The sequence below is a fragment of the Lissotriton vulgaris genome, chromosome 9, assembly GCF_964263255.1.
Source record: "Lissotriton vulgaris chromosome 9, aLisVul1.2, whole genome shotgun sequence".
Taxonomy (NCBI): domain Eukaryota; kingdom Metazoa; phylum Chordata; class Amphibia; order Caudata; family Salamandridae; genus Lissotriton; species Lissotriton vulgaris.
In genome coordinates, this window is record NC_141697.1 from 530,952,232 (window position 1) to 530,979,840 (window position 27,609).

The window sequence follows — 27,609 nt, forward strand, 5'->3', positions numbered from 1 at the left end:
GGACAGGAGATGCGCACGGCGCGCGCATCCACATATCCAGTCCGATCCGATCCTGCGCGTGCCCATCTCTGAAAGCATAGCCGACGACTATAGGTCTCGCTGGCGACAGCGCTTTGCGCTGTATCGCCGGGTGCTAACCTAAAGGAAAGGTTCGGACCTGGCAAAAGTTTTATTTTGCCAGGTCGAAATGACAGTTTGCAATGGCAGACCAGAGACTTGTTTAAAGGGCTACTTAAGTGGATGGCACAGCAGCCAATGCTGCAGGCCCACTAGTAGCATTTAATTTACAGGCACAGGTAGTGTAACTTTACTAGAGACTTACAAGTAAATTAAATATAAGCAAATTCTACCATGTTTTAAGGACAGAGCACAAGCACTTTAGGACTGGTTAGCAGCGGTAAAGTTAAAGCCAGCAAAAACAAAGTCAGCAAAACAGGAGGGTGCAGGCAAAATGTTTAGGGATGACATTGCATAAAAGGCCAAGTCCAACGGCGACTAATCGCAGATTGTTGTTCAACCTATTTAGGAAGCATGGTATCACTCACTGTAAAGTACAGTGTTTACTACCTACTTAGTGAAGCAGGTTTGCTGTATACATTTGTACACTTTGTAAGAGTATGATTGGCAACAAGAAAAAAACATCAAATATTCCGTCTGGGAACACCTCTCTTGACGGTGGTATTATGATACTCTACGAACCTCTTTGTATTTGTTTATTTCTAATCCATAGCATGAATATTGCACTTAATTTTTATTTAAATCAACACAAGTAGATTTAACAGTGACCTTTTAGAGCTTTTTTGCGCCTTATACTTATGCCTGTGTAATTGTTTTGCATTTACGGCACTGGTCTTAGAGATTAACATTGTTATTTTATAAATTGTGATTATTCTTTTTTTTTGTTCATCCTTCATCTATCGTTAACTTACAACATTTCCATTTAATACCTAATATTACAACAAGTATTCAAATTTGAGGCAATTACATTTTTTTACCGTTGCAATATTTTATTAAATTCTTCCAAAATAAATATTTTAAATTAGGTTTAAAAAAGAGTGCAACTGGCGGTGTTTGGGCCTAAATCTCATATTTTACTTAGTCATTTTTCCCATGTGTGAGTTTAAAGCTAGTGGAGACATTGGTTATCATCTACACCACCTTACAATTCACAACCACCAAACCATCCACAATCTCTCACAATTCTATCAGTGACTGTCACACCACACAATGTGACTGTATAGCTGCTACTCACTATTTCTATGACACTGTACAACATTTTGACGCCTGATAAAGAAAATATATTTTGTTACATTCTCTCCAAAATCAACACAAACGGTTTGATAAAAGTCAAGTGCTTTGAGGCTTTGTTTATACAGTGTGTGGATATTCCAAAAATAACAGAATAGAAGCAAAATGTTATCTTAATTAAAACAAACTTTTTAGATTCTAAGTTGTTTGCGGCACCCTTCAGTCTTTATCTACTCTGCACGCAGACTGTGTTAATTTGAAATGGATGTTCTTTTGCTGAGAATCTGATATTCATTGTTTAATATTAGTTTTATTGTCCATTGCACAGTTCATAGAGCTTTGTAGACCTCTTCAGAGAACAGAATGGCGCACATGATTTCAGCAGCCAATCATGGAGACTTCTGCCTGCCGCCACCCCCTAGCCTGCCTCCGCCTCCACCACTGGCCATCCCCCCGCCACCTCCGCTGCCGCCACCTGCAGTACACCTTCCGGTGTTTGATGTAGAGAAAAGCAAGTTCTTTAAGATGATAGCAGAGCGGGACCCCCTTACAGCAGAAGGACCCGAAGACATTAAAAGGCTTCTGAAAAACAGAAAAGACAGGTATGATTATAGAAAACATTATTCGTGAATGAATTCAGCAGCAGTCTAAATGTACAAGCCTCGTGTATTACTGGCTCATTATGTGTTTATGAAGCTGAGGATACATCCCTATATATACAGTTCCATCTCTATATGCCCAGCTAACAGGTGTTCTTTTATAACTGTGCATTTTGGTGGAAATGCCAAGTAATCCTCTAGGTTACCAAAACAAACATCAGATTGAGGAGCTCATGCAAAGTTTGAGTGTAGGTGCATTGGCGAAAATAATGAATAATTGGGAAGAGAAGAAAGCTCATGCGGGTACTAGCGAGGGCTGGGCTAGGATAAAGGATTGTAAGAGATTTTTCGACTGGTTGCTACTGTGTAGTCTGGTTTTGCGCTTGCAGAGTACTGATGAAAGGTACTGTTGCAGATGCTGCAATCAAACACACAACATTTGACTCCAGTTTTCATACTATGCTTGTGGGAGAACACCCTTTCGTCCTACTTGGCACTCCATCGTCCGCATCAGCCAAACAACCATGCAGAGTTTCGAAGTCACTCCCTATGCTTGCCTGGTGCTGTATTAGGTTAGTATTGGAAAATGTTGAGGGATGTTTTTGGTCCTTCCCCCAGCATTACACTTGTCTGCAACTGAATCTTCTTGACCAAGAAAATAAACAACTTTAGATCCCAGCATGATCAGTCCTTCAGTGGCACTTTTCTTAATCACTAAGACACCTAACTTCTGCAGATGTTCCTGTGATTTTATGTAAGTGCCCTCCAATCCCTAGCTTCTCCTCCACCATCATATATCTGGTGCATTTTCATTTTGTTTGGGCTATAAACCGGTATTTGCATTTGTCGACTGGTCTCTACCAAATGACCCCACAATCACAAGTGGTGCTCACTCATCAGCGACATGTTTTGTCCTTTGAAGGTCACATAACATTGTTCATGTAAGGATAGTCTTGAACGAAGCAAAGGGCAGAGGCCAGCTTCTTTACTCACTGTCGTTTTATGATTTTTTGAGCAGTAGATCTAGGGAGGTCACCCAGAGGTCACTATGAGGTCTCACGTTGGATCCAAAAAGTAATCTTTCCCATTTAGGGTTCTGTTGGTGTCGGTTATGGTTTTTCAGGAATGTACAACAGGGAGCAGGACCGTCACTTAACAGAGGATAACATAACAGGGCTGTTTTTAATTCTAAACTTAGTTACCCATGCTAGGGGACTATCATCTGTGACCACGCATGTCAAAACAACGCGTGGCTTAACAAGACCACAACTGTATTGTTACCACTAGTTCTCTTACAACGCAGTTCATTACAGCGACCTGCTTTAGGGAAGCGCTGGACTTTGGAATAGTTTAAATTTCTATTACAACTCCTGTCGTTGTATCAGTAGGGAATGTATTGGGCTTAAATTCCAACACCAGTCCAACACCACATTCCCTAAAGCAAGTCGTCGTAATGGAGCTCATGGTAATGTCGCAGTTGTGGTACTGACTTCGTTGTAATCAATGTTTCCCATGCTAGGGTAAACACCAGGGTCACGGAGTGGTGCGTGGATCTGCCTGTGTGCATTTTATGTCTATGTATTCTGTGATTATGTCAGTTGTACAGGTGTTACAATTTGTAGTGCAATGGGCAGGGGAATATTGCAGGCAGTTGCGGTGAAAGTGCCCAAAAAACACCCTTTGTAGCTTCTGCACCGGTCTCAGCCTTTGTAGAACTGTGAGGTGTCTGGATTCATTCCACACATTTTTAGGCTCGCCTCATCACCTTTTGCAGAGGCACTGTCATTTTCAATTGTCTTTAAAACAGTGATCAATGACTGTTTCTTTCTTTCAGCTTCCGCACTGAACTTCAGTGGCTGCTTTTCCATTCCCCGGTGCCTTCCCTAATCCAGGAGGGGCCACAGTAAGTAAAATGATGCATGGTAATGGGATCTGGAGTTGGCTGCATGATGCTGTTTGTGTGTGACATCCCTGAAGGTCATGTTTGTGCACTCCAGTGGAGTGAACAGAATATCCTGGCTACCACAATGCACCCTAAACTCGCCAAGAGCCTTCTCATGACTCAGCCAAGAAGACCCGAACTCTGTACTGATGATGTTCTGGTAGTGCGTTAATCTCAAGATGTACCAAGAGTAACCATAGGTTCAGAGCCATAAATAAGATGGTGCTCCAGGGAAAACAAACTAAGAATTCAGAAGAAAAGTGTGAAAAGTAATATCTTTTAATATATATAACATAGCATGTGTATTTGTAAAACGCACGTTCACACTTGGCACTGAAAAACAGATGTCTATTTTTACCCAACTTGATGGTACTCATAGTACTAGAGAAGTTGCTAGTGTGAGCACTTTTACTGCTTAAAGGCAAAATGTTGGGCTGGCAGTTATTGTTCAGCTTTACCATATGTTTCCATGCATGATATATTTAGGTTTCCTAAACAGCACTTACACTTTGGAGTGGTGTGGCTCACTGGTTAGAGGCGGCAGACCCGGAAGCAGAGGACGGCCCGGGACCAGGGTTCAATTCCCGAAGTGGCAGGGTCGTGGACCAGGGTCAGCGGACTCGATAATTCTCGCCTCGGTGCCTACTCTAACCAGGGATCACACTCGGCAACTCTGGGCATTAGCTTGCCTCATCTCCACAACGGCCCCCCCCTACGCCGGGGATGCCTGGTTTCACCTTGGAGATACCCAGTAGGGACCATCTCACAGGGAAAGCCAGGACGGGTTCCCCAGCGGGCTACAGCGCGGAGATACCCCATGTGGGGTGATTCATGCGCTTTACAAGACATCATTACATTACTTTTTGTTGCAAGACATTTTGTTAACTTAGAGCAGAGTTCTTCAATCTGTGGGGCGTGCCCCCCTGGGGCGGGGTGTGGCACCATCCCAGGTTGGGTTGCACTCCACTCTAATCTTACCTTTGTTCGTACGTCTGTCACAAGTCTTCTTGGAGAACTCCGGTAAAGTTGGAGGGGGGAGGGAAAGAAAATCGATGGGGCACTACATGCCCATGATTTTGTCTTGTTAACTCTCCCAGGAGGGGGTTAATTCATTGCGCAGAAATGCTTCAGCTGCAGTGGGAGGCAAGGAGTCTCCTCTGCTAAAACCGATAGCAAACAAACAAACAAACAAACACGCTTTCCCGTGTTAGCAGAGGAGACTCCTTGCCTCCCACTGCAGCTGAAGCATTTCAGCACTATGAATTAACCCCCTCTTGGGAGAGTTAGCTCTTCCCAGAAAGGAGACAAAGTTTCCAGAGAGGTTTTAAGGCATGGGCAAAGTGGGCTCTGGCCCAGGGCCCCAGCTTTTCAAAGGGGGTGGGAGTGGGGGAGGGGGTGGGGGTGGGGTTGACAGAGTCTTGCCCTCATGACCTTGAATAATTTTTAAACACAATGTTGAAAATAGCGTCTTTCTATCATTCATTTTTAATGTGTAAGAGTCTATTACAGACATTTTGCAGACAAAATGTGTTTATGCGTCATGCAACATCCAAATAAAAAGTTTATTTTAGATCAATACATGACCTCACATATGAGAAATGGGAGGGTGTGACAGAGATTATTTGCAGTAATATTAGTGAACTGCTATTGTGTTACATACTGATAACACACATCACTATCCCTGAATATCGATGTACACACATTTAGTATTTGGCCAAAGAAGGCATGAAAGAGCTGAGACTGGATCATAAAATCAAAGCTGGTCTGAACAGGGGCCCCCAAAATACATTTGTCCCAGGACCCCCAAAATCCCTAAAACGTCCCTGAAAATTTCTTTTAAAATTACACAGGCAGGCACACAAAATGCCAGCCAGCCATGTGTTGTTTAAACAGCCTGCAAATTGCTAAATATGGTTATAAATAAGAAGTATGTATTCATTTGTAATGTGACTTTTCTGTCTTTGTTCCCTTTTATTATCAGTCATGGATCATTCAGGCAGCTCTAGAAAACAATTAAAAATTCTTTTTATTTATATTTGCTGTTCAAAGTATGCACAGACAAGTGCTGAAAATACAGCTTTAGGTGACTGTTTATTTTTATACCATCTGTGACAACATAATAATGAGCTGGCAACCCTAATCATAAGACTGGAAGTTTGTTGAGGGATCAGCACATTATTTATTTCCTCCACCCTGATCCCTGGTTACTGCCATAATAGCAATAGTTCAACACATTTGAAACCCTACGTTGCCATCAATAACATTCTGAGTTACTTCAAGTGTCTGGGAATGCACCCTGCATTCAGACCACTCACTCCTAATTCTCGCCCTTCACTTTCACCCTCACCCAGCACTCACACTGATCCCGATGCACTCACACCATTCACCCTCTAACCCTCCACTCACAGTGATCACTCTGCACTCACAGTGATCACAATGCGCTCACACTGATCACCATGCACTCACACCATTCACCCACTTACCCTCCACTCACAGTGATCACTCTGCACTCACAATGCACTTGCGCTGTTCACCCTGTACCTCACACTGCAGTCACACGAGCACACTACTCAACCTGCACTCGTGACACTTCACTCATCTGTACCCCTCACTGCTCAATCTGCAATCTCACTCCAATAAGCCCGCCATTAACAATACATTCATTCATCCCAATCTGCACTAACATGCTCACCCAAATTCATATGGTCACCTCACTCACCCCTATACACAAGTATGGGCATGTCGTGCCCCATTAGGTTTTCGTCCTAAATTACACTGCAATTCAGCCTTCCAGGGACCCCTTGATAGAGACAGTTCTGTTTTTGCCCTAATGGACTGGAATAATTCCTAAACAGATTCTTGCAAATACTGGTAAGTTTAATTTCTTTTTAATGTAATTGATGTGAGGGAGCCTATTACTATTTGCAGAGAAATGTGTTTGTTTCATGCAACAACCATAAAAAAGCTAACCATAAAAAAGTTAGATCCAAGCATTCCTCACATATGAGAAATTGAAGGATATCACATATATTATTCACTGTAAAATTAGTGGACTGCTGCTTTGTTACAACAGTGAAAACACATCACTATCTATGATTATTAGATGTGAACGCTTTTAGAATTTCGACTAAAGCGCCTGTGCACCGTTAGCAGCCTGGCTAAATAGGGTATGGCAGAGCTGAAAGTAAATCATTTAAACTCAAAGCTGTACTGAACAGGGGCCCCCAAAATAGTTTTGGCCCAGGGCCCCCAAAAATCCCTAACAAGTCCCTGCCATCACAAAGTCTGTCAGACAACATTACTCTGAAGTAAACTAGACAACATCATTAATTTATTATTAGTTCTATTTTTTTAAACATAAGCCTGACGTGTCTCAAAGCACCACTGTTTCAGGCAAGCACCTTATCGTACCCCTAAGAATTCTCAATTAGGTGTTTGTTCAGCGCCTTCTCTGTGGACTTTCAACTGTCTTCGGATCCATAACTGGTTGGTGGGCAATTATCCCATTATAATGCTGCCTAAAACGTTTGTTAATGATTTCTAGAGAAGATTTGTTTCTCGTGTACCAGCTCTGAGCTAGGGAGTGCTTGAGACATCTGGCAACACTGTCTACCTTACAGTCCCTGTCTTGGCTGAAAATGTCTGCAGAATATTCAGCTTTGGGAGAAACTGCTATCAAAACTCTCTTGCCTTTCAGCTAGTACTATTTATTTGAGATTGGGTTCTCAGCGCTTGTGGTATTAAAGACTAAGTACCGTTCAAGACTGGATGTGGAGCACAACCTGAGGATGGCAGTAGCAAAATCCATCCACAGATTGACCGCCTCTGAAAAATAGGCACACCTGTCACATTTATGTTGGTGGCGTTATTATCAATCCATGTCATGTGTAAAACAAAGCATCCTGGTAAAAACAATTTGCGCGCACTTTATCTTGGAAAGTAGTGTTTTGAGCTGTGTAATACGTCATTGTCATGTCATTTCACCACACCCACTCACAAACCTGCAGTTTACTAAACACTCTTATTGTATTGAACATTATTTGCTGGATATGCCCGAAATGTTCGTGTGGCGGTTGATTCCAGAAATTTCTGTCAGGCGGTGGGGGGCCCCAACATCTAAAAAAATTCAGCTGGGGGGCTCAACCTACAAAAGTTTGAATACCTCTGGCTTAAAGTGATCTTGTCTTCTTCCACTGCTCACGTTTTGGAAGCTACTGTTTTCCTTTTTTTAAGCACTCCATGAGTTGGTTTTCTCTTGTGTTTCTCGGCCCCTGTACTCCTTGTGGCTATCTTTCAGCCATATGCTTCTGTCCCCCACCCACGCTTCTGTTGCCCTGCCTTTGCCTTTTAGCATTCATGTATCCACGCATCGCTTTCTCTCCCCTGTGTGCTTCTGTCCCTCATTCACACTAATATTGCCCTCTCTCCCTCATGTGCTCTCCATGTTGCTCTCATTCATTTGTGTGCTTCTGTGCTCTCTGTGTTTCTCTCATTCATCCATGTGCTTCTGTGCCACACCCCCATGTCGCTCTTTTTCGTCTGTGTGCTTCTGTCCCTCCCCGCTGGGCGGCGTCATTTTGTAGGTGACGCATGCATGTTTAACACATGCATGGGCCTAAAAAATGTCACATTGCAGTACTCACGCTATTATGCCTATTTTTTAATTCTTCTCTTTTTATCTAACTTTTATGCTGTACAGCAAGAAGAAAAAAAGACATTGACAGAGCAGGTAGGTCTCCAAGGCGAAACAAAACCTATCGCCTTTGCTAATGCTTTTTAAGCCTAATAACAGTGAACAGCTTCCTGACATGTATTCTTAAAACAGGTTTTAGCAGGGACAGAACCGAGAGCGTGGATATAGACATCGCCACTGGGTCAGAAATGTCAATTTCATAAATAACTGGAAAATTCCTTTAACCCGTTGGTGCTTCGAACGTTCTGCTCCAGTGCTGAACGTTCGAAAAACGGGTGGGGCAGCGTCGGCCAACGGACGTGCGCAGCACGACCAAGGTATTGCTCGTGACGACCGTTGGCCGACGACAGCAGCCAACGGGTTAAAGGGTATCAGCTCGCCTGCGTAACATTTCTAGTGGAAGATGCACTATCCGCAGCCTATATTTTTTTGTTTAAAAAAAAATGCCACACCACATTTTTTGTTACCACTTTCAACTAAAATGCACTCCCTGGTGGAAAATGGGTATAGGGTCAACACCTTGTGACACCCACTCTTCAGTGGAAAAATTGTACCCTTGGAGTCCACAATTTGTGGGTAGGGAGTTACCATGTCTAACCTTGGTAACATCATTCATTAGGTTATATATCCACTGCAAACATCTGCATATAATCAGGGTATAAATTTGAAGCCTTCCCTGTTTCAAATTTCAATAGCTTTTTGTTAAGGTTGATAAACTGCGTAACTAACACCGATTCGGGTTGTATTGTGTGCTACATAAATGTTCACTTCTAGTTTATTTACACTAAATGTTCATATCTAGTTTAGTTAGACAAGTAGATGTAATGTCCTCACATACATATTAATCCTGATAAAATAAAATATTTACATATCTTGTTTATGTCTTGAGAAATGGTGCTCTGAGTGTATTGTTGTTCCCCTAAAATGCTGGTCTGTCTGGCTACAAGGTGCGAGTGTCCAGCTCTGCTGCTTTTGGCTTCCAATGTCTGCTCCCTGCCATAACACAAAAGGAATTGCTGATTGCCCATGAAGGGAGGCATTTGCATCCGTATACTCATAGCATTCAAATATCCAAGACTTCTACAAGCTGCTGCTCTGCATGTCACAACACACACACTAAAAAAGCGCATGGGCACTGCTTGCCACTGAATGTCCCGGTGTTGGGACATAATTCTTGGGCACAGTAGAGATGATTTGACAGGCTGGTCAAGTACCTGCTCAGGCAGAAGACTACAATTACTTTACAATACAGGCAGTTGTAGTAATAAACAGGCATAACTGACTGGGCTCCCTGTTTATTAAACAATGCTCTACGTTTATGTTACTATGGAGATGTACTTAATGTGTTTCAATCATTCTGAAAATATAGAGAGTCGTTAGAAACAGTAAGGTAGGATGCACTGTGTATACATAAAGAACTTTTATCTTTACATTACTTTTTGGGATTCTCAGTTAAAAAGGACACATTTTGCATGGGAATCTTGTCTCTACCCCTTTCGTTCGTGAACAGGTATGAAGCATTTTTGACTGACAGTGGGGAAAGCTTAGAGAACCTTTTGGAAAACTAGTGGAGCTTTTCAAACTCTTTGTAGAGGAGGGAAACACAATATTGCACATGTAACAAGAGAAGTGTGTCACTACTGGCTTTTACAGGAACTTATTACCAACAAATAGTTGCAGGAGTCGGGAACCCTGTAAGTGATGTATTCGTGCATGCTGGCTTATGCCCAGCCAGCATCCCTTGCCCTCTGCCAGTGACAGCAGAGGCTGCAACGATCAATTAAAGCAAAAAAGTACAACACTTGTACTACACTCATGCAAGCGCACACTCCCGTCCCTCTGCCTACATAATAATACAAAGCCTGCAGATAAGCCAAAACTCAAACTGATGTGTGGGGGAACAGTTATATGAAATAACATACCCTCAAGTCAACATAAAAAGGATATTCCAAGTCACTTCTAAGTACCATGCCCTTTTAAAGGCACTCAGCCTGTGACAATCTACCTCAGTGCAGCACTTGTCTTCCAATGGCCTTATAATGTACAATTAGGGGTTTATTATCTGAAGTAATAGTGCCGTACCAAGGCTTTTAAGCAGGGACAGTAATACCATTTCACAAATGACCTCTTTCTTTCAGGGCTTCTGTGTCATTACTAGTTCTCCTCAGAAGGGCGACTGCACTTTTAATGACCCTGTACCATCACTTGCTAGTCTCAGCACTGAAGCAAAGATTGGATGTGCATAGTCTGAGCTTCCCTCTCGCCTTTCAGATCTGTGTGGTAGACGCTAGTTTTTAATTCCAAACTGCTGGAAGCGACATCTGAAGTCTACAAAACGTAATGGATGGAATAATTGAATGAATCTTAGCCACTAGTAATTACTCGGGCCGCATCCCACTCCATCATTATTTTGCACACCATGCCACCTCTGTTTGGATTCAGCTATATGCAAATCATCCTTGACCCTGCTCCAACAGGAACAGTTCAGTCAATGGGAACGGGGCATGGGTATACCCAGACACAAGCCCCGTGCACAGTGTTTCACTGGAACCAAGCTATACCAAGCTGATGTACCTCTACTAATGGCGAAACCAGCCCTGCGTTGCTTGTATTCTTGTTCAGGGAGGACCTCGCTGGGCAGTTCGAACTGGACTATACCCAGGTTTGACTGATTTGCATATAGCTGGGTCCAAACGGAGGTGGCGTGGTGGGCAAAATAACAGTGGATTGGGATGCAGCCAGAGTAATTACTAAAGGCTGTGATTCATTCCACCCATCACTTTTTGATATGTTTTAATAAGCGACATCTAGACATGGTGCTGTCAAGCCAGCACTTCTCATATCCTTTCCCACATTCAATAATTAGAATTTGACATAGCTGATACCACCTTTTCAGAGTGAAGATTCTGAAAAACAATTTCCATATTTCTGTGTTGAAATACCTTTCTGGTGGTGCTGGAGCCGAGTCAACCCCACGTCAGGAACATCTAAAATTTGACATATATTGCTATGGTCATATAACCTTTAAAGGGGCTAAGACCAATTTTTATGTTATTTCATATGAATAGAGTGAAATATAACTCTGTGGTTTAACATCGCTGCTACATAAACCTTTATCTGGTTTACTGAACCCAGGTTCCAATCTTGGGGGAAAGTTTAGTGGGTTCATATGTTTGTTGCTAAGATCTGCAGATATCCTGAACTTCAGTAGTTGGAATGTCAACTGACCAGATGTAATCTTCCATTACTCAGAATGGCAGCTCTACGGGGTATCTAAAATAAAAAAAACGAAAATGTAGATAACCCTTCAAGGGCCAACACACCTACTTTCAGCTCCTTGGCTAAATTTAGCAGTTTTTGGGGGGAAAGTTAGTGTGATTTGTGTCTCTGTAAAAAATGCACTGTTCTTCCGGTGTTCTTTGCAATTCCTGTACCAACTGATGAACATTTGTACATCCATGTCCAGTGGATGAAAGGTAACCAATTTGTATGAAATCTGTATTATGTAGCACAGCGACTTAGATCCTCATTTGGATACTGGTGGCAGCCGCCTTGGTCAGCGGAGGCTCTCTCCTTTGTCCTCTGGCAAAAGTCCCCCAACTCTATCTTCTGACTCCCTCTCCCAGCTCCTTCTGATGATTTCTCTGCCAAAAGTGCATTCACTGGTTCGGTGGATGCACTTTTGTGCAGCTGATTAGAGCTGGCCATCATGTTGATATGGCTTGTTATGCATTCTTTCCTGTGTCCATGCAATTCTGGATTTGTTGCTGCGATTGACATAATTGACAGAAACAATCAGTGTTTGGGACACACAGGGAGGCTTCTCCTGTTGCGCATGGGACTTTTGTCTATTTTTCTGCCTAGATCTTGCATAGTGGTCCCAGACAGAAGAAATCGATTATGGATGACATGTCTTAGGAAGGGCTGGACGTCTGCCACTATTGCCAGTGCCACTGGAATTATGCGGCAGGAGAGGGCCAAATTATGAGGCAGGGTCGAGTTAATTATGCTGCAAGAAAAGGCAAATTATGAGGCGTAATGCGGCACATTTTGTACATAGTATTACTTTCTTATTTCATCGTTTTAAAACTTGGTAACACTGTCTGGGCATTGGTTGCAGCTCATTAGTGCCAGTTTAATACCCAAATATAGCAATAATCAACAGACAGGTGACCAATCCAGCTTTGGAAAGGACCATCCACTGCGCGGCAACACGTGTTGCTGTATTTTTAGTAACTTTTAATCCCTTTGAGCTAGAAACAAACATTGTCTTTTGTTAAAATCTGCAGATAATGTGGCAGTGATGGATTATGTGGCACATGCGGCAAGTCTATAACTATGCGAAAATTGCCACTGCCGCACAATCTCATACTTCCAATAGCCATGACTATGACCCAGCAGCTCTGTGTCAGAGGGGACACTGAGCCAATGGCTTCCAACAGTGGAGCTAGCCAAGGTCCTGTGTTTGAAACATGTTGAGTCCCCCACTGCTAATGAGGCAGGAGAACATGGATATATTCAGAGAAGGAAAGAGGAAACAGTGTACATGGGAGCGGTGGGAAGAGAAGGTGAGAAAGCTGAAGGGGAAGAATGGAATTGTAAAGTCGTGAGGTAGAGAGAAGATGAAAAGAGAGAAAGGTAAAGGAGACAGAAGAAAAAAAGGAAGAAGGGAAAATAAGACACTTTGGAACACCAAAAAGAAGATGCACAGAAGGGCAGAGTAGGGGCAAAGCTCAAGAAAGTTAGAAATGAAAGAGATTGTAAGAGTTGGGAGAAAACAAAGTGTAAAGCAGCAATCTGAAAGAAAGAGTCATTGTGTCTTTCAGACATCTCTACGGCATATTAAGCTATACCGATTGTTGCTGGTCCATTGTGCTTTAAATGTGCTGATACACTTATTTTCTAAACAGTTTCTTGAGGAGGAACAACCATAAAATCTCTAATAAAGTGATAATTAGAGATTACAAAGTTTGAACCACTGTTACCAACCCAGTCTGCTTTTAGATTAACAACTTTGCACCCATTTTCTAAAATACTCCTCGAGTCCAAAACCCCCCACTGTAAAGTGGGCTTTAAAGTACTATCAGTTTCTGTCCAATGTTGGTGGTCTAGTATTACTTGTTGGGGTTATCTTAACAGTGGCGCTTCACCACTTAGTCCTCAGTGCCACCAGTAAAGACACACCCATATCGGAAAGGTATAGCTGCTGCCTTTAAATGCATGGTAGCCCTGCTTAGAAGTGAATACTGCACTTTGATAGCTTATCAGCTGCCCAGCTCGGGATCCATGGAGTTCGGCTATCCTTCTACTATATATTTTATTATTTTTATTTGTTTTGTAAAGAATGAACAAGACCCTTTACTGTACTGACAGTGCAAGGAGGAAAGAAATGTAGCACACAAGTTCAGATAACTAAAAAAGGCAGCTACTGTACAATTCTCAATGGTAAATTATATTCTTGCAATATATCACAGAGAATATGATCCTATATTTCAAACTTATTACAAGTAGAATTTGCTCCATTTATGCTGATTAGGCCTTGGCAAAATCACTGTTCCAAATAACATTTGTTCTTCAGGAAAAGATTTCAGGATATTAATATTTACAAATATGTAGACCTAGTCAAATAGCCCACACCATTCTCCTGGACAGACCATGGCCTCGTCAAGTTCAGCATCCCCATTCCAATCCATTGCACATGCACCACCAGCGTGTCGAAATTGGAACTGCATTACTGATTACTGAGGACTGGAACACCACTCTCAACAGCCTTCCCAAAACCATCAAGAATTTTAACAGTTGGATCCCCTCCTCCGCCGACACACTGCTCCCCCAAACAAAAAACAAGCTCTAGACCCCAGACCAGTTGGTACCCGGAGAAAGGCAGACCAAGACACCATCACAAACAACTGCAGCGCAAGTGGAGAATTAGCTAGGACAATGCTGATGGGAGCACATTCAAATCCGCCCTGAGGAGCTACCACCAAATGATCTGGACATCCAAACACGCAGCATTGATGGGCAAAATTGATGCCAGCACCAACAGAAGCAAAGAAATCTTCACCATTGTGAAGAATGTCCTCTCGCCAGCAGTTGCCTCCAACTCGATGACCCCCTCGTAGGACCTCTGCAGCAATCTCTCTTCATTTTCAGCAAGAGAATCACTGCAGTTTACAGCAACTTTAACTAACAACAGAGCCTGACAGACCTCGCCAAATGCCTCACAATCTTAACCAGAGAACCAATGCTAACCGTATGGCCTGTCATCACCACAGAATAAACCACCAGCACCATATAGTTTATCCACTCAGGGGGCCCATTGGACCCTGTCCCTACCACACATACTCCTGAGGATAACAGCCTATCTGCAACCTTTAAGCGCCATGCTCACAACCATTCTTGGTGTTTCCACCTCTTCGCAGCCTTTCCAGATGCTTGGAAACATGCAACTGTCCTCCCTTTGCTGAAGAACCCCTCCAGGTGCCCTTCACAGCTCGCAAACTATTGACCATTCTCCCTGCTACCATTTCCGCTCATGTCTTAAAGAAAACCATTAACAAATGCCTCACCAAATACATCCATGATCACCAACTCCTCAACACCACTCATTCTGATTTTAGCCCCAACCACAGCACGGAAACTGACCTCATCGTTGCCATGAATAGCATCCACATGACTCTGGCTGGAGGAGGCACGGCAGCCCTCATCCTCCTAGATCTTTCCGCAGCGTTTGACACGATCTCCCACCCCATCCACATTTAACACCTACACGACTTCGGAATCAAGGACATGGACTTCGATGGTTCTGCTTCTTCCTGCCTGGAAGGACCCAGTCAAGTCAGCCTGCTCCATATACTTTGGATGCCCGTGACCTCATCTGTGGAGTTCGGCAAATATCCTTAATCTCGACCTTCTTCAACACACACATGGTCCCTTTAGCTAAGATAATTCGCTCTCACAACATCAACATTCTCTCCTACGCCAACAACATGCAACTAATTCTTCCCCTCATAGGCAAGGGTCATGTTGAATGCCAGGATCAAGTTGAATGCCTACATGACTAAAATAGCTCACTGGATGAAGACCAACTCGCTGAAGCTGCCTTTAGATGTGGTGGTATTGAAACAAGTTGGCATCTTATAACTGTCGGCTGCTTTTGACACGGTCGACCATGATATTCTGGTCGGCCAAGTCAGAGATGCCAGCATCCAGGGGCCAGCCCTTGAGTGGGTTCGCTCCTTTTTAAGCAATCAGCACCAGGCAGTTCGCCTCTCCCACTTTTCAGCGGATAAAGTTAAGTTGACATGTGGTGTCCCTCAGGGTTCTTCCCTTTCTCCCCTCCTTTTTAATTTGTACCTCACTCCCCTTATTCGTTCTTTACGTGGTAGCAATGTCACCGAATTCAATTATGCGGATGACATTCAGTTGGTTTTTGACATTGATTCCTCTGACCAATCCATTCACAACTTTCAGTCCACCTTGTGCCTTATCAGTGATTGGATGGGAGAAAATCATCTAAAGCTCAACCCCGACAAGACCGAGTTGGTCTTGATCGGGGGCGCCTCCAATCCTTGGAGTTCCAGCTTCTGGCCTTCGTGTCTTGGCTCTCCTCCTCGCCCTGTCGACTCTGCTAAGAGTCTGGGAGTTATTATTTTTAAGGACCACCCGATGAAGCCCCATATTAATGCTGTGATCTCTTCTAGCTTTTTCTACCTTCAAAAGATCTGCAAAAGATCTCGCTTCCTCACTACAGAGGCCCTTACCCTGGCCCTTCTGGCACTCGTAATCTCCAGGATCGATTACGCTAACTCGCTCTATGTCGGAATTCCTGCATACCAGCTGAACCGTTTGCAGCTGGTATAGAACCAGGCTGCGAGATTAATTTTTCATCAGCCCAGACACCACCATGTTCGTCCCCTGTTTAAAACCCTTCACTAGCTCCCGGTGGCCAAACGCTGTGAATTTAAATTAGGTTGCATCACCTTTAAAGCCTTGGCCGGCCTTGGCCCGGTTTTTATTTCTTCTGTCCTTCACCACTTACTCCCATCGCGCAATCTTCGTTCCTCCCATCTCGCCCTCCTCACGACTCCCACTTTTAAGCGCAAAAAGCATGGTGGCCTCAGATTTTCGTTTCTCGCCCCCTCGCGCTGGAATGCACTCCCTCTGGAGCTCAGACTTACCCAGGGCCGTTTCTACCATTAGGCAAGACTAGGCAGCCGCCTAGGGTGGCAAAAGGGCTAGGGCGGCAAAAAGGGGAATTTTTCTTTAAATTTGAACCTATGAAAGTAAAGCTAGGCGCCCGCCGAGTCTTGCCTAATGGTTGTAACGGCCCTGCGCACTTGCAGCACCTGCCCCCGCGGACCCCTCTGCGGCCCTGCAGCCCCGGTGGAGCCGCACAGCAGGGCCTGCTGAGCCCGCCACCTGCCCCATGGAGCCACCAGCCTCATCCAAGCCAAGAAGCTATGCGCCGGCCTGAGAAGCCGCCCAACTCCTACATCGCGCTGATCTTCATGGCCATCCAGAGCGCGCCATTGTGGCGCCTGATGCTGAGCAAGATCTACCAGTTCCTGCAGGCGTGCTTCCCCTTCTTCCGCAGTGCCTACAGGGCTGGAAGAACTCGGTGCCCCACAACCTTTCCCTCAACGGCTGCTTCTTCAAGCTGTTCAAGGGCCTGGGCCTACCCGGCAAGGGCCACTGCGGGCCTCCGAGTTCATGTTCGAGGAGGGTTCCTTAAGGGGATGGTCCCGCGGCTTCCGGCGCAAGTGGCAGGCTCTGAAGCCCGCCAGGCGCCAAGTACTGCATGGTCAATGGCCTGAGTTTCAGGGCCTTTGACTCCCAGGCAACCCTGGCCCCGCTGGGCTGCCACTCGGATGGCTACGGCTCCGTAGGCCTGAAAGGGCTTGGCGGCGCCAGAGCCCACCACATGCCCCCTAACCCTGGCTCCAGATACATGGCCTGCTGCCACTCCAGAGGGGGGGGGGGCAAACTGCCAGAGAGCGGCCGCAGCAGCAGCCGCCCCCTGCCCTCCTCACCTGCCCTGGCCAGCGCAATGGACTGCCACTCGCCTTATGCCAGCCCTCAGGTGCACTGGAGCTACTCGGGGGCCAGAGCCTACAAGAAGCAGCAGCCCTTGCCTTCTAGTGGCGCTCCTGCAACGGGGGTGTACTCAGGGGTGGCCTGCACCAGAACACAAAGGATGAGCTTTCAGGTGAGCGCTGCCGTTAGCTAAGCGGTTTACAGCTGGAGGAGGGGGGAGAAATCTTGTTTAGAAATTGAGTTTGGAACAATGTATTTTTTATCTACGGGGTCTCATCTTTAGCAACCAGACTATGGTGCACAGTGCGTGCCATCAAACTCCTTTGTGCATGCATTCATTATCTTCTTAATTCACACATCCATGTATTAATTCCTGCGCACATTTATCAATGCATTCACAACATAGCAATGCAATCACTTCTTGTTTAAACGATTATGTTTCCATGAACTAATTTATCTGCACAGTTTATTCTTCACTTCTAACATTCCTCTGTTCACTCACAGAATAATCCATCTATCCAGCCATTCATGGATCCATCTAATCATTCATCGATTTCTATCATGAAACATTTGGCTTTTAGGAGGAGATATAGACCAAATTTACCACTCGGACACTGCAAAGATTGTTTCTTTACAGTGTGACCTGCTCGCATATACATTTGTATGCTTTGATTCTAAACGGACATTAAATTATTTTAAATACTTCGATTCCGTATATAGTGAAAAGTAGACCTTTTTTGTACCCGCTAGCATCGGAGTTCCACATGCCAATAGGTAGACCCTGCTTCCCGTTTCAACAGTGTGGTCCTGGGGATACCCATTTATAATCCCAGTACCCCTGTTTCTTCATACGCCAAACTGCTGAGAATTAACTTCTTTATAGTAGTCTGGTGTGTTACCGAGAGCGGATGCGGTAAAATAGCGACTGCTGAGCAGGAGACCACGATTTGTAATCCTGGCTCCTTATTTAGCCAAATGTGTGGCACCCCAAGCAATGGTAGATGATAACTATTTTAGGTGCCTCAGTGAGAGAAAAAACAAGCGTTGACAAAACCACTAGGCCTGGCTTTGGAAGATGGTGCAAGTTACTATTTTTGTTGTTTCTGGTTTTGAAAACGAGGTGCACTTGACGCCTCGGTGGTATTTAAACACAAGGCTCTATTGCACATCCGTGTACATAGTTCTGTGAGTGTATGGCTACCGTAACGGTCTAGCCTGTGCCTTTCGTTGAGGTTGTTTGCAGGACTGACTGTTGTGATCGTGTTTCCTTATAGTAAATGAGAGTAGCATAGAAAGGTTCGACAGTAGAGGGTGTGCCTCTCTAGCCTGGACGACATGGGGATAGAGTTATGGTAGTAAAAGGGAGGGGGGGCTGCATTTTTCAATTCTCGCCTAGGGTGGCAAAATACCTAGAAACGGCCCTGGACTTACCACTTCTTATGCCCATTTTAGGTCCCTCCTGAAAACTTTCTTGTTCTGTAAAGCTTATGACTAAAAACTCCTTCTCTCTGTTGCCTTGACTCCTGACTGTCCGTCCTCTTTTGCTCACAGCGCCATGAAACCGTTGGATGTAAGTGCGCTTTACAAGAATTTTAACATAACATAACATAACTGTAGGGCAGAACATAAATTAGTGTTTTTAATGTGCCAGGGCTTGGGTGATTAAATGTATGTATGGGTTTCCTGTACACATTCTCAAACAATTGTTTCTGTTGAGTGAACATGTGCACTTCAGGTTTTTCAGAGGGCTTATTGCAGACACCACTAGCACGGTGTCCTTTGCAGGGGCACTACAGATGATTTTTCACTCAGCACCAAGGTTTGATGAAGACACTAACTGAGGGCGATAGTGCTGTTTTTTAGTATGATCTTCCTGGCATAGAGTGCCACCCCTTTCAAAAGGAGCTCCGCAAGTTTTAAGAAGCAGGCGCTAGTGGGATTGTCTTCCAGTGGCCTGTGGTAGAAGCTTTACGCGAGGAGACTCTTATTTTTAAGTAATTGAGAAAGCTCGCACCTGGTGTGATATTAAATTTTTTCGACCGTGAACACGCCTTGTCTTTTTGAACCAGATGATGACACTGGTTAGTCCCTTCACAACGAAGTCCTGCTTTGGGGACCTAACATTATCTGGGAAATAAGAAAAGTTCATTTTAAGGGTGCAGGAAATAGGGGTCTTTTTTTGCTAATATTTTGGTTAGACTCAAACCTGCTCCGCTCCCAGATACCTTCCATGGTCCTAGGACGCTCTACAAATCTGTATAACATAGCATAACATAACATAATTCATATCATCCTTCTGGGTCCATTGTCTTTTTTTTTTTTTATTTATTTTTTTTTATTTTTGAAAACCTTTATTTCAAAAGAGCACACAGCTATTCAGCCTAACATCCCGGAGGCAAGGCAGCATAGTAGTCGGAGCATGGTAGTGCAAAACAGTTACGTAAGGAAAATATAGGTTTGTTTTATTATTTTATAACAATAAGAAGAAAGAAGACGCCAACTGGCGCCGAAAAGTAGCAATGGGATGGAGAGTGCAGCAAGGAGTAGGAAGCCGGGAGGAGAGAGAGAACAACGGTTCAGAGATACAGGAGAGTGGAGCATGATGGGAGGGGGGAGGAAAAACAGGATCAATCAGTCATCGTACACAGTCGGAGTCATAGGTTACGGTGACAATCGTTCGTCCAAAGAAACAGGCTCAGGTGGCAGACATACATCCCCTCGGTAGGAGTTCCAGGCACCCCACACCTTATTCCATTTGTTAGGTTTACCCCTGGCAACATAGACCGTTTTCTCCCGGAACATACACCAATCCATGTTGGCTTTCCATTGTACCACAAGGGGCGCCGTAGTGGCACCCCACCTCTGAGCAATGTCTCTCTTGGCCACCATATTGCCTAAGGTCACCCACTGGGTCTGGGCCGTGTTATGATCAGTCGGCTCCCAAATGTTGAGGAGACACCTACGAGCCTCCGCCGTGGTCTCTATTCCAGACACTTCACTCATGACCCTGTGGATTCTTCTCCAGTAGGAAGCTATGGCGGGGCATTCCCATAGGATGTGCAAGAAAGTGGCGAGGGCGCCACAGCCTCGACGACAAAGTCCGTCGGGCGAAAAACCCATGTGTACAAGGCGGGGGCCAGTGACGTATACCCTGTGTAAGATCTTAAATTGGACCAATCGGAGACAGGAAGAAATGGCAACCTCCTTAGGGGAGGACACTGCGCTCTGCCAGTCCTCCTCATCGATTTCCAGGCCATCCCTCACCCACTGGTCACGCAACCCAAGGAGAAGATCAGTGCGGACATTAATTAGTTTTTTGTAGGACAATGAGATAGCGCTGTCAGGCATATGGCCGTCCAGCACTCTGTCCTCCAACGGTGAGCTCTCCGGGACAGCCTCCCCGGGAGGCATGGCAGAAAGCAAAGCGTGTCTCAGCTGGGCGTACCGGAAGAACTCCGAGTCACCCAGCAGGTACTCGGCCCGTAACTGGGGGAAGGTCTTAAGAGTCCCTTTGGAAATCATGTCATCAACTCTAGAGATGCCAATGAGGTCCCATTTGTCAAAGCCCTTGGTGTGCCATAGTTTGCCCAACATGTCGGACTCATACAAAGGAGTGAATCTGGTCAGTCTGCCCTGCCATCCCTGCGCCTTAGTGATCGTACGCCAAATAGAGAGTGCCGTCCTCGTCGGACCGGACATACGCCGATCAAGGGATCTGGAGTACAGTGCTCGTAGTAGTTACCACCACCCAGGAGCCACCTGTCCATGACGTAGCCGGGGCTATTTACCGGGCCATAAAACCCGTGATTGAGGGCTGCAAGCTGGGAGGCCCAGTAGTACCTGCGTACATCCGGCAGCGCTATGCCTCCGTCATACCACGGGAGCGTAAGCTTCGTGACCGCCACCCGGGGCCGACCGTCCCAGAGCAGGGCCCGCTGGAGACCCTCGATTTCCCTAAAGTATTGGGCCGGTACCGGATCTTGGGTGTTTTGTAAGGCGTATAGGAACCTGGGCAAGGACATCATTTTAAACAGGGCCGCTCGGCCAAGCAGGGAGAGCGGGAGCTTACGCCAGCCCTCCACGTCACGTCGAAGACGCTGTAGTGGGGGGAGCAAGTTCTGGTCGTATCGAACCTTCGGGTTCCCAGAGATGTAGATCCCTAGGTACTTGAAGCCCTGTGTAGCCACCTGAATATTGCAGCCTCTGGGGAGGCGCGGTGTGTCCCCCTTCAAAACATAGAGGGAGGACTTGGCCCAGTTGATAATCAGGCCAGAGTATCTCCCAAATTGTCTAAGAACGTCACAGGCTACAATGAGAGACTTGAACGGGGAAGTCAGGTAAAGGAGAATGTCGTCTGCGTACAGGGAGATACGGTCCTCGAAGTCGGGTGCCCAAGTGATGCCATGGAGGTCGGGGTGGCATCGCAGCTTGGTCGCAAGAGGTTCGAGAGCCAGAGCAAAAAGGAGAGGTGACAGGGGGCAGCCCTGCCTGGTGCCTCTATGAAGGGCAAAGGACGTCGACAGACGGCCGTTAACTGATACATTAGCCATAGGGCTAGCGTAGAGACGTTTTACCCAGCTAAGAAATACCGGACCGAAGCCGAGCTTAGCTAACACTGCCCAGAGGTAGTTCCACTCTAGGGAGTCAAACGCCATAGTGGCATCAAGAGATGCCAGCACTGCCGGCTCCGCAAGAGTGTGCGCCCTGGCTAGGGCGCCATGGAGTCTTCTCAAATTGAGGGCAGTGTTGCGGTGTGGAATAAAGCCCGACTGATCCGGGTGCACCAAGTCGCCAATGACCCCAACCAGTCGGTTGGCAAGCAATTTGGCGAGTACCTTGGGTTCGGCGTTCAGGAGGGAAATGGGCCGGTATGACCGACACACATCCCTCGGTTTACCTTCCTTGTGGATGACCACAATGGTGGCCAGTCTCTGGTCAAGGGGAAGAACGCCGGCGTCTCGCGCCTCCAGGAACATAGTGCGGAGGTGCGGGGAGACCACATCAGGCCGTATCTTGTAGAGCTCAGCCGGGATGCCATTGGGACCCGGCGCCTTGCCTGATCTCAAGGAGCGGATCGCGAGGGCGATCTCGTCAGCAGATATGTCTCTGTCCAAATCATCGCGGTCCGCCTCAGAGAGACAGGGAAGATCTACGGTCAGGAGAAGCTCTGCCGAGTCAGCCTCGGAGCAGTCAGATGTGGAGGTGTAAACACCTCTGAAATAATCGGCGAAGGACTCGGCAATGGCACTGGGGTCAGTGACAGGGTTCCCGTCTACCCCCAGGATCTCAGGTACCACACGACTGGCCATCTCCCTCCTGTCCAACCAGGCCAACAGCTTGCCAGCCTTGTCACCCACATCATAGATACGGCCTTGTTGTTCCCTAGCCAAGGTCCGGGCGGCATTCGTAGCAAGATCTCGATATTCCAGTTGCTTCAGAGAGAGCGCATGGAGGAGGTCAGGGGTAGGTTCGGGGCCCAACTGGGCGTCGAGGTTTAAAATCTCTTCCTCAATGCAAAGTAGGTCGGCATCCCTATTCCTACGGGCCTCCGCTATTAAAGTGAATGCCTCGCCCCTTAAAACGGCCTTGAATGCCCCCCACAGGGTCGCAGCCGATCCAACGGAACCCTCGTTTTCGGAAAAGTAAAGGTCTATAGCCTTGGCCAGAAGAGCGCGGGTCTTTGGGTTACGAAAGTACCAGGGATTGACCGTAGCCGGTCGCTCCGACAGGACGATGTCAAAGTCAAAGGAGACCATTAGCGGCGAGTGGTCAGAAACCCCTCGCGCCAGGAAGCGGGCTTCGGACACGGCCGTAGCGTGAGCTGCCACGGTAAGAATGTAGTCTATGCGGGACAGGCTGCCATGCGCACCGGACAGGAAGGAGAACTGACGAAGCGCAGGGTGTAGGAGTCTCCAGCTATCCACAAGGCCCATTGATTCTATGAACGAGGGCAACCACAGTTGGGAGGTACGAAGGTCTCTAGACGGGTGTCGGTCCAGGGAGCCAGAGCAGACTGAGTTGAAGTCACCCCCGACAATCAGCAAACCATCGGGCAGGGCTAAAATGGCGCCACCAAGGTCCTGGAAAGTACTGGTCTGTAGGCCAGGCGGGACGTAAACTGAAAGTAGGATGAGGGCCCGCCCCTCCCACCGCCCAGCCACCGCTGCGTAGCGCCCTCTATCATCTATCGTGGTGACGTCAATCTCCAACGGAAGGGATGTCCGGACAAGGACGCCCGCACCCCGAGACCCCGAAGAGAACCCCGAGTGTGCCACCATCTTGTACCCCTTGCGATTGAGCGCTTTGCATGAGTTCCCAATCAAGTGTGTTTCCTGTAGAAAAACCACATCAGGCATGTGACGCTTAAGCATTTGAAGCACAATCCCCCTTTTGATTCGGTCACCCAACCCATTAACATTCCAACTGACCACTTTTAATTTCCTACCCCCCATCATCGTGCCTCCCTCCCCCGCCAGTCCCAAAAAACTCCTGCTGAAACAAGAATGCAACAATAAACTCAATCCATTGCCGAAAGAAAGAAAACAAGAACACACAAAGAAACAATGAAAATCGTCCAAAAACACCCCCCACCCTGCACCCCTGCATCAGACTAAAAAGCCCCCCCAACCAGCAGTGTGCCTGTCGCCCCATTAACTAGTCTACAAAAAGCCCCAAAAGGAGTGAGGATTCCCCGCGAACACCTCCCGCCGCCCTCCATGAAGCAACAGGAGATCCAATTACTATTACACTGGAAAAAGGACGAAAGTCACTTATTGCAGGACCACCAACCGCCATCGTCCTCGTAGTAGAGCCAAGTCTCACAAATCAGATCCAGCGCCCCTTTCGCTGTCCTCCCGGCCATTGCTACGCTGTGGTAGGGTGTCCAGCCATTCGCTGATGTTGTCCGGAAAGTCAAAAAACAAAGCACGGCCATCATGTTCAATCCGAAGCTTGGCCGGGAACATCATCGAATACTTGAGACCCATGTCCCGCAGCCGCCGTTTCACACCCGCATAGCTCTGGCGTTGCCGCTGGAACGCCCTGGTAAAGTCAGGATAGAAGTGCACCTCAGAGTTCTGGAACTGTAGCGGTCCGTGCCTCCTGGACGCCTGTAAAATTGCGTCCCGATCCCTGAAGTTGAGGAACCTGGCAATGATGGGTCTAGGTGCCACACCCGACTTCGGCGGGCCACCTGGTACACGATGTGCTCTCTCCACCGAGAAGAATTTGCTCAGCCCGGGGGGAGTAAGATGGTTCTGTATCAGGTCCTCAACGAACAGGTCAGCCGATGCCTCCTCTGACCCTTCCGGAACGCCAATGATGCGGACATTCTGCCGCCTGGCACGACCTTCAAAGTCGTCCAGCCTCCTGGAGAATTGGCCAGAAGTGAGCCGTAGGGTCCGGACCTCGGTTTGCAGGTCCGAGACGTCGGTGGTGAGGCTCGAAGTTTTTAGGTCCAACGATTTCACCCGATCATTGGTTTTACCCAGGTCGGTTCTGATAAGGGTGAGATCCACTGCCATCGTGTCCACCTTGTGGGTCAAAACCTCGTGTTGCTTCTGTAATTCGGCTCGTATGCCCGAGATGGCCCCCATAATGTCACTAAGGGTGGGCTCGGACCCATCGGGCGAGCCCGAAGAGGAGAGGTCCTTAGTGGAGGCCCCCGGTGCAGGCGAGGTGCGCAGCTGAGCATATCTATCAATCCTGTTCTGCTGCACTTGGGACTTGCCACGAACGCCTTTGTTCGACGTCTTGTCCGGGTCGCCCTTGCCCGCCATGTTGGGTCCGATGAGGGCGAGGGGCCACCTCACACAGTTCCGAGCCTTAGATATATCGAGCCGAGGTTGTAGGCCAGATGCTCAGCACAAGCTAGTGGTATGAGACACTGCAGGATCGTAGCTTCCGCCAGTGGGGATCACCACCCAGCACTACGCATCTCTGTCTTGCGGAGTGGCGGAGACCGAGGAGACAATGGCGCTTCCTTGGCAAGGGGTATCACACGACGTAGCTCAGCGTAGGAACCACCGATTCGGAAGCGGGAGGCAGGTTCCGCATCAGCGACCCGCCAGCAATCAGAATCCACCTACGTGGAACATGATTTCAAGCAGGATTATTGTGGAGGGCCAGAGGGTCCACGGAGCTCCGAGCCTACGCGGCCATCTTGTCTGCCCGCGAAGCTCCTCCTCCCCTCTGGGTCCATTGTCAAAACAGTAGGTGGTTCTTTGTAATTATCTTGAAAGTTTTATGCTTGAAGGTGGTGTTTTCTTAGGCTTTGGAAATGCAAGTCAGAGAAGAGGTCTAATTTTTGAAGGTTAGTTCCCAAGAGTCACATTTTTTTTCCATTTGTATTCTGGGGTGTTTAGACTGTAGTGCCTTATAGGTGATACCTGCAGTTGTATAATTGATGTATGCTTGCTTGAAGAGGTAGCCATATCACTAAGCCCAGAACCGGTATGTTTTTTCCAGAGATGGATAGGACAGAAGAGTGTAGTGCTCCTTTGAAAGGAGCCACCCAAATCTGGGGGATCTCTGTGAGTAAAGCATTCCTATATTGCTTTTATGATGTGATCGTGGCTTCGACTCTATTCTTTAAATCTACTCTTGGGCGGACATGCCAGATGTCACCTATGTCGCTCAGTTGGTAGTTTTCGCATGTGTGTATAGAGTTGACATGAGAGTCTAGTTTTTGTGTTTTGGATCTAAGGTGAGGCCTAAAGGTTTGCAGTTTTGATTTGGGTGAAATATATATGTATTAATGTGGTCAATTTATCGTGCAGACCTATTCTGTCTTGTAAACGTGTGAGCTGAACGTCTTTGTTTATCAAATCAAATATCAATGGCATATCAATTGGCACTGCTAGAAATGTGTTTACTTTATTTAAGAGCTGAGTGCAGTCATCAGCTATTCTGAGAATGTTATTTTAGTACTGTGGCCGTAACTAGAACCTGATTAGAAAGGACTAGGAGCTGATGTTTGATAAAGTGCTCAACTCATTTTGCCACTAGCAGTAGGCATGTGATTGGTCTGACATTTTAAGGTAATATAGGGTCTGTAACACCCACCAAATCCTCTGCAAGCAAATCGTTTCCATTCCCAGTACAGGCTTTAAAAGAAAGGCACCAGTCAAACCCGGCCTTTGCTAGACTTACAAGCAAGTTCACCAGCCTCTCATGGGCCATCTGTAATGGTGTGGGCGAGGAGCCTGCTGCATGCGAACCTGGGTGGTCGACCGGATTCTGCCGTGTAAAACCACTTTTTACTGAAAGCGAAAACCACTGAAAGAGTCCACCAGGTGGCAGCAAAGCATTGTTTATAACAGCGAGCGAGCTCGTGTTGTAAATGCTAGCTGTCCTCATTTCGTCTCTTGATGCCAACTTCAACTGCCTTGTGGGAAATTGCGAAGCACCGCACCGTCCGCACTCTTGAAGTGGCACTGCCATAGTGCCCCACATGTAACTTGATCCGGCTAACTTTCATTCCTTGAACTCACACCACCAGTTTTGAAAATTCAGGAACAGGCAGAGACGTTTTAAGGCATGGGCAAAGTGGGCAACTGCCCAGGGTTCCTCCCCCCCCCCCCCCCCCCCCCCCGCCCTCCGTCTCCCCGCTGATAAAGTGAATGGGACAGGCAACATTTCTGCCTCAATAATGTTACTTGTCAAAAAACAGATTTTCGAATTAGGCGGCCTAGTATGCTTAACAGAAACGTAGGGTCCTTGACACAAAGCAGCGCAAACTCTCGAGAAGGTATTTACATTCCAGTACAACATTTATTTTACGCTGAGCCACGAGCCTTGAGCCACGTTGCACCAATTTGCCTCAACAGGGCAGTATTTGGATGTAACTTGGGCGGATTGCTGCAAGCACCCATAGTTTTTAGCAAAGCCCAATCTACTAAGATAGCCAGAGAAGGCTTTGGGTTCAAAAAATGCATCTTTGAGCGGGCATTAACATGGAGAAATGTTTTCATTTCTGCAAACATTCTACCCATTACATGTGTGCTGCATTGTACAGCATGTATGCAATGTGTGTAATGTAAGGGTGGGCGTAGTTCGCGAAGTAGCGCTATGCGAAGCTACGCGAAGTGCAC

At 46.6% G+C, this 27,609-nt stretch overlaps 1 protein-coding gene and 1 pseudogene across 3 annotated transcripts in view; both read left to right on the top strand.

The window, feature by feature from the left end:
• ACTMAP (actin maturation protease) overlaps positions 1-27,609 on the top strand; it is a 294,690-nt gene that overhangs the window by 57,455 nt on the left and 209,626 nt on the right. For all 3 annotated transcript variants that reach the window (XM_086938012.1, XM_086938013.1, XM_086938014.1), the window contains 2 exons: positions 1,577-1,850; positions 3,682-3,750. In XM_086938012.1, coding sequence (XP_086794138.1) covers positions 1,612-1,850; positions 3,682-3,750 — 308 coding nt within the window. In that variant the 5' untranslated portion in view covers positions 1,577-1,611. The remainder of the gene's footprint in view (positions 1-1,576; positions 1,851-3,681; positions 3,751-27,609) is intronic.
• LOC147690374 (forkhead box protein F2 pseudogene) lies at positions 16,762-17,711 on the top strand (annotated as a pseudogene).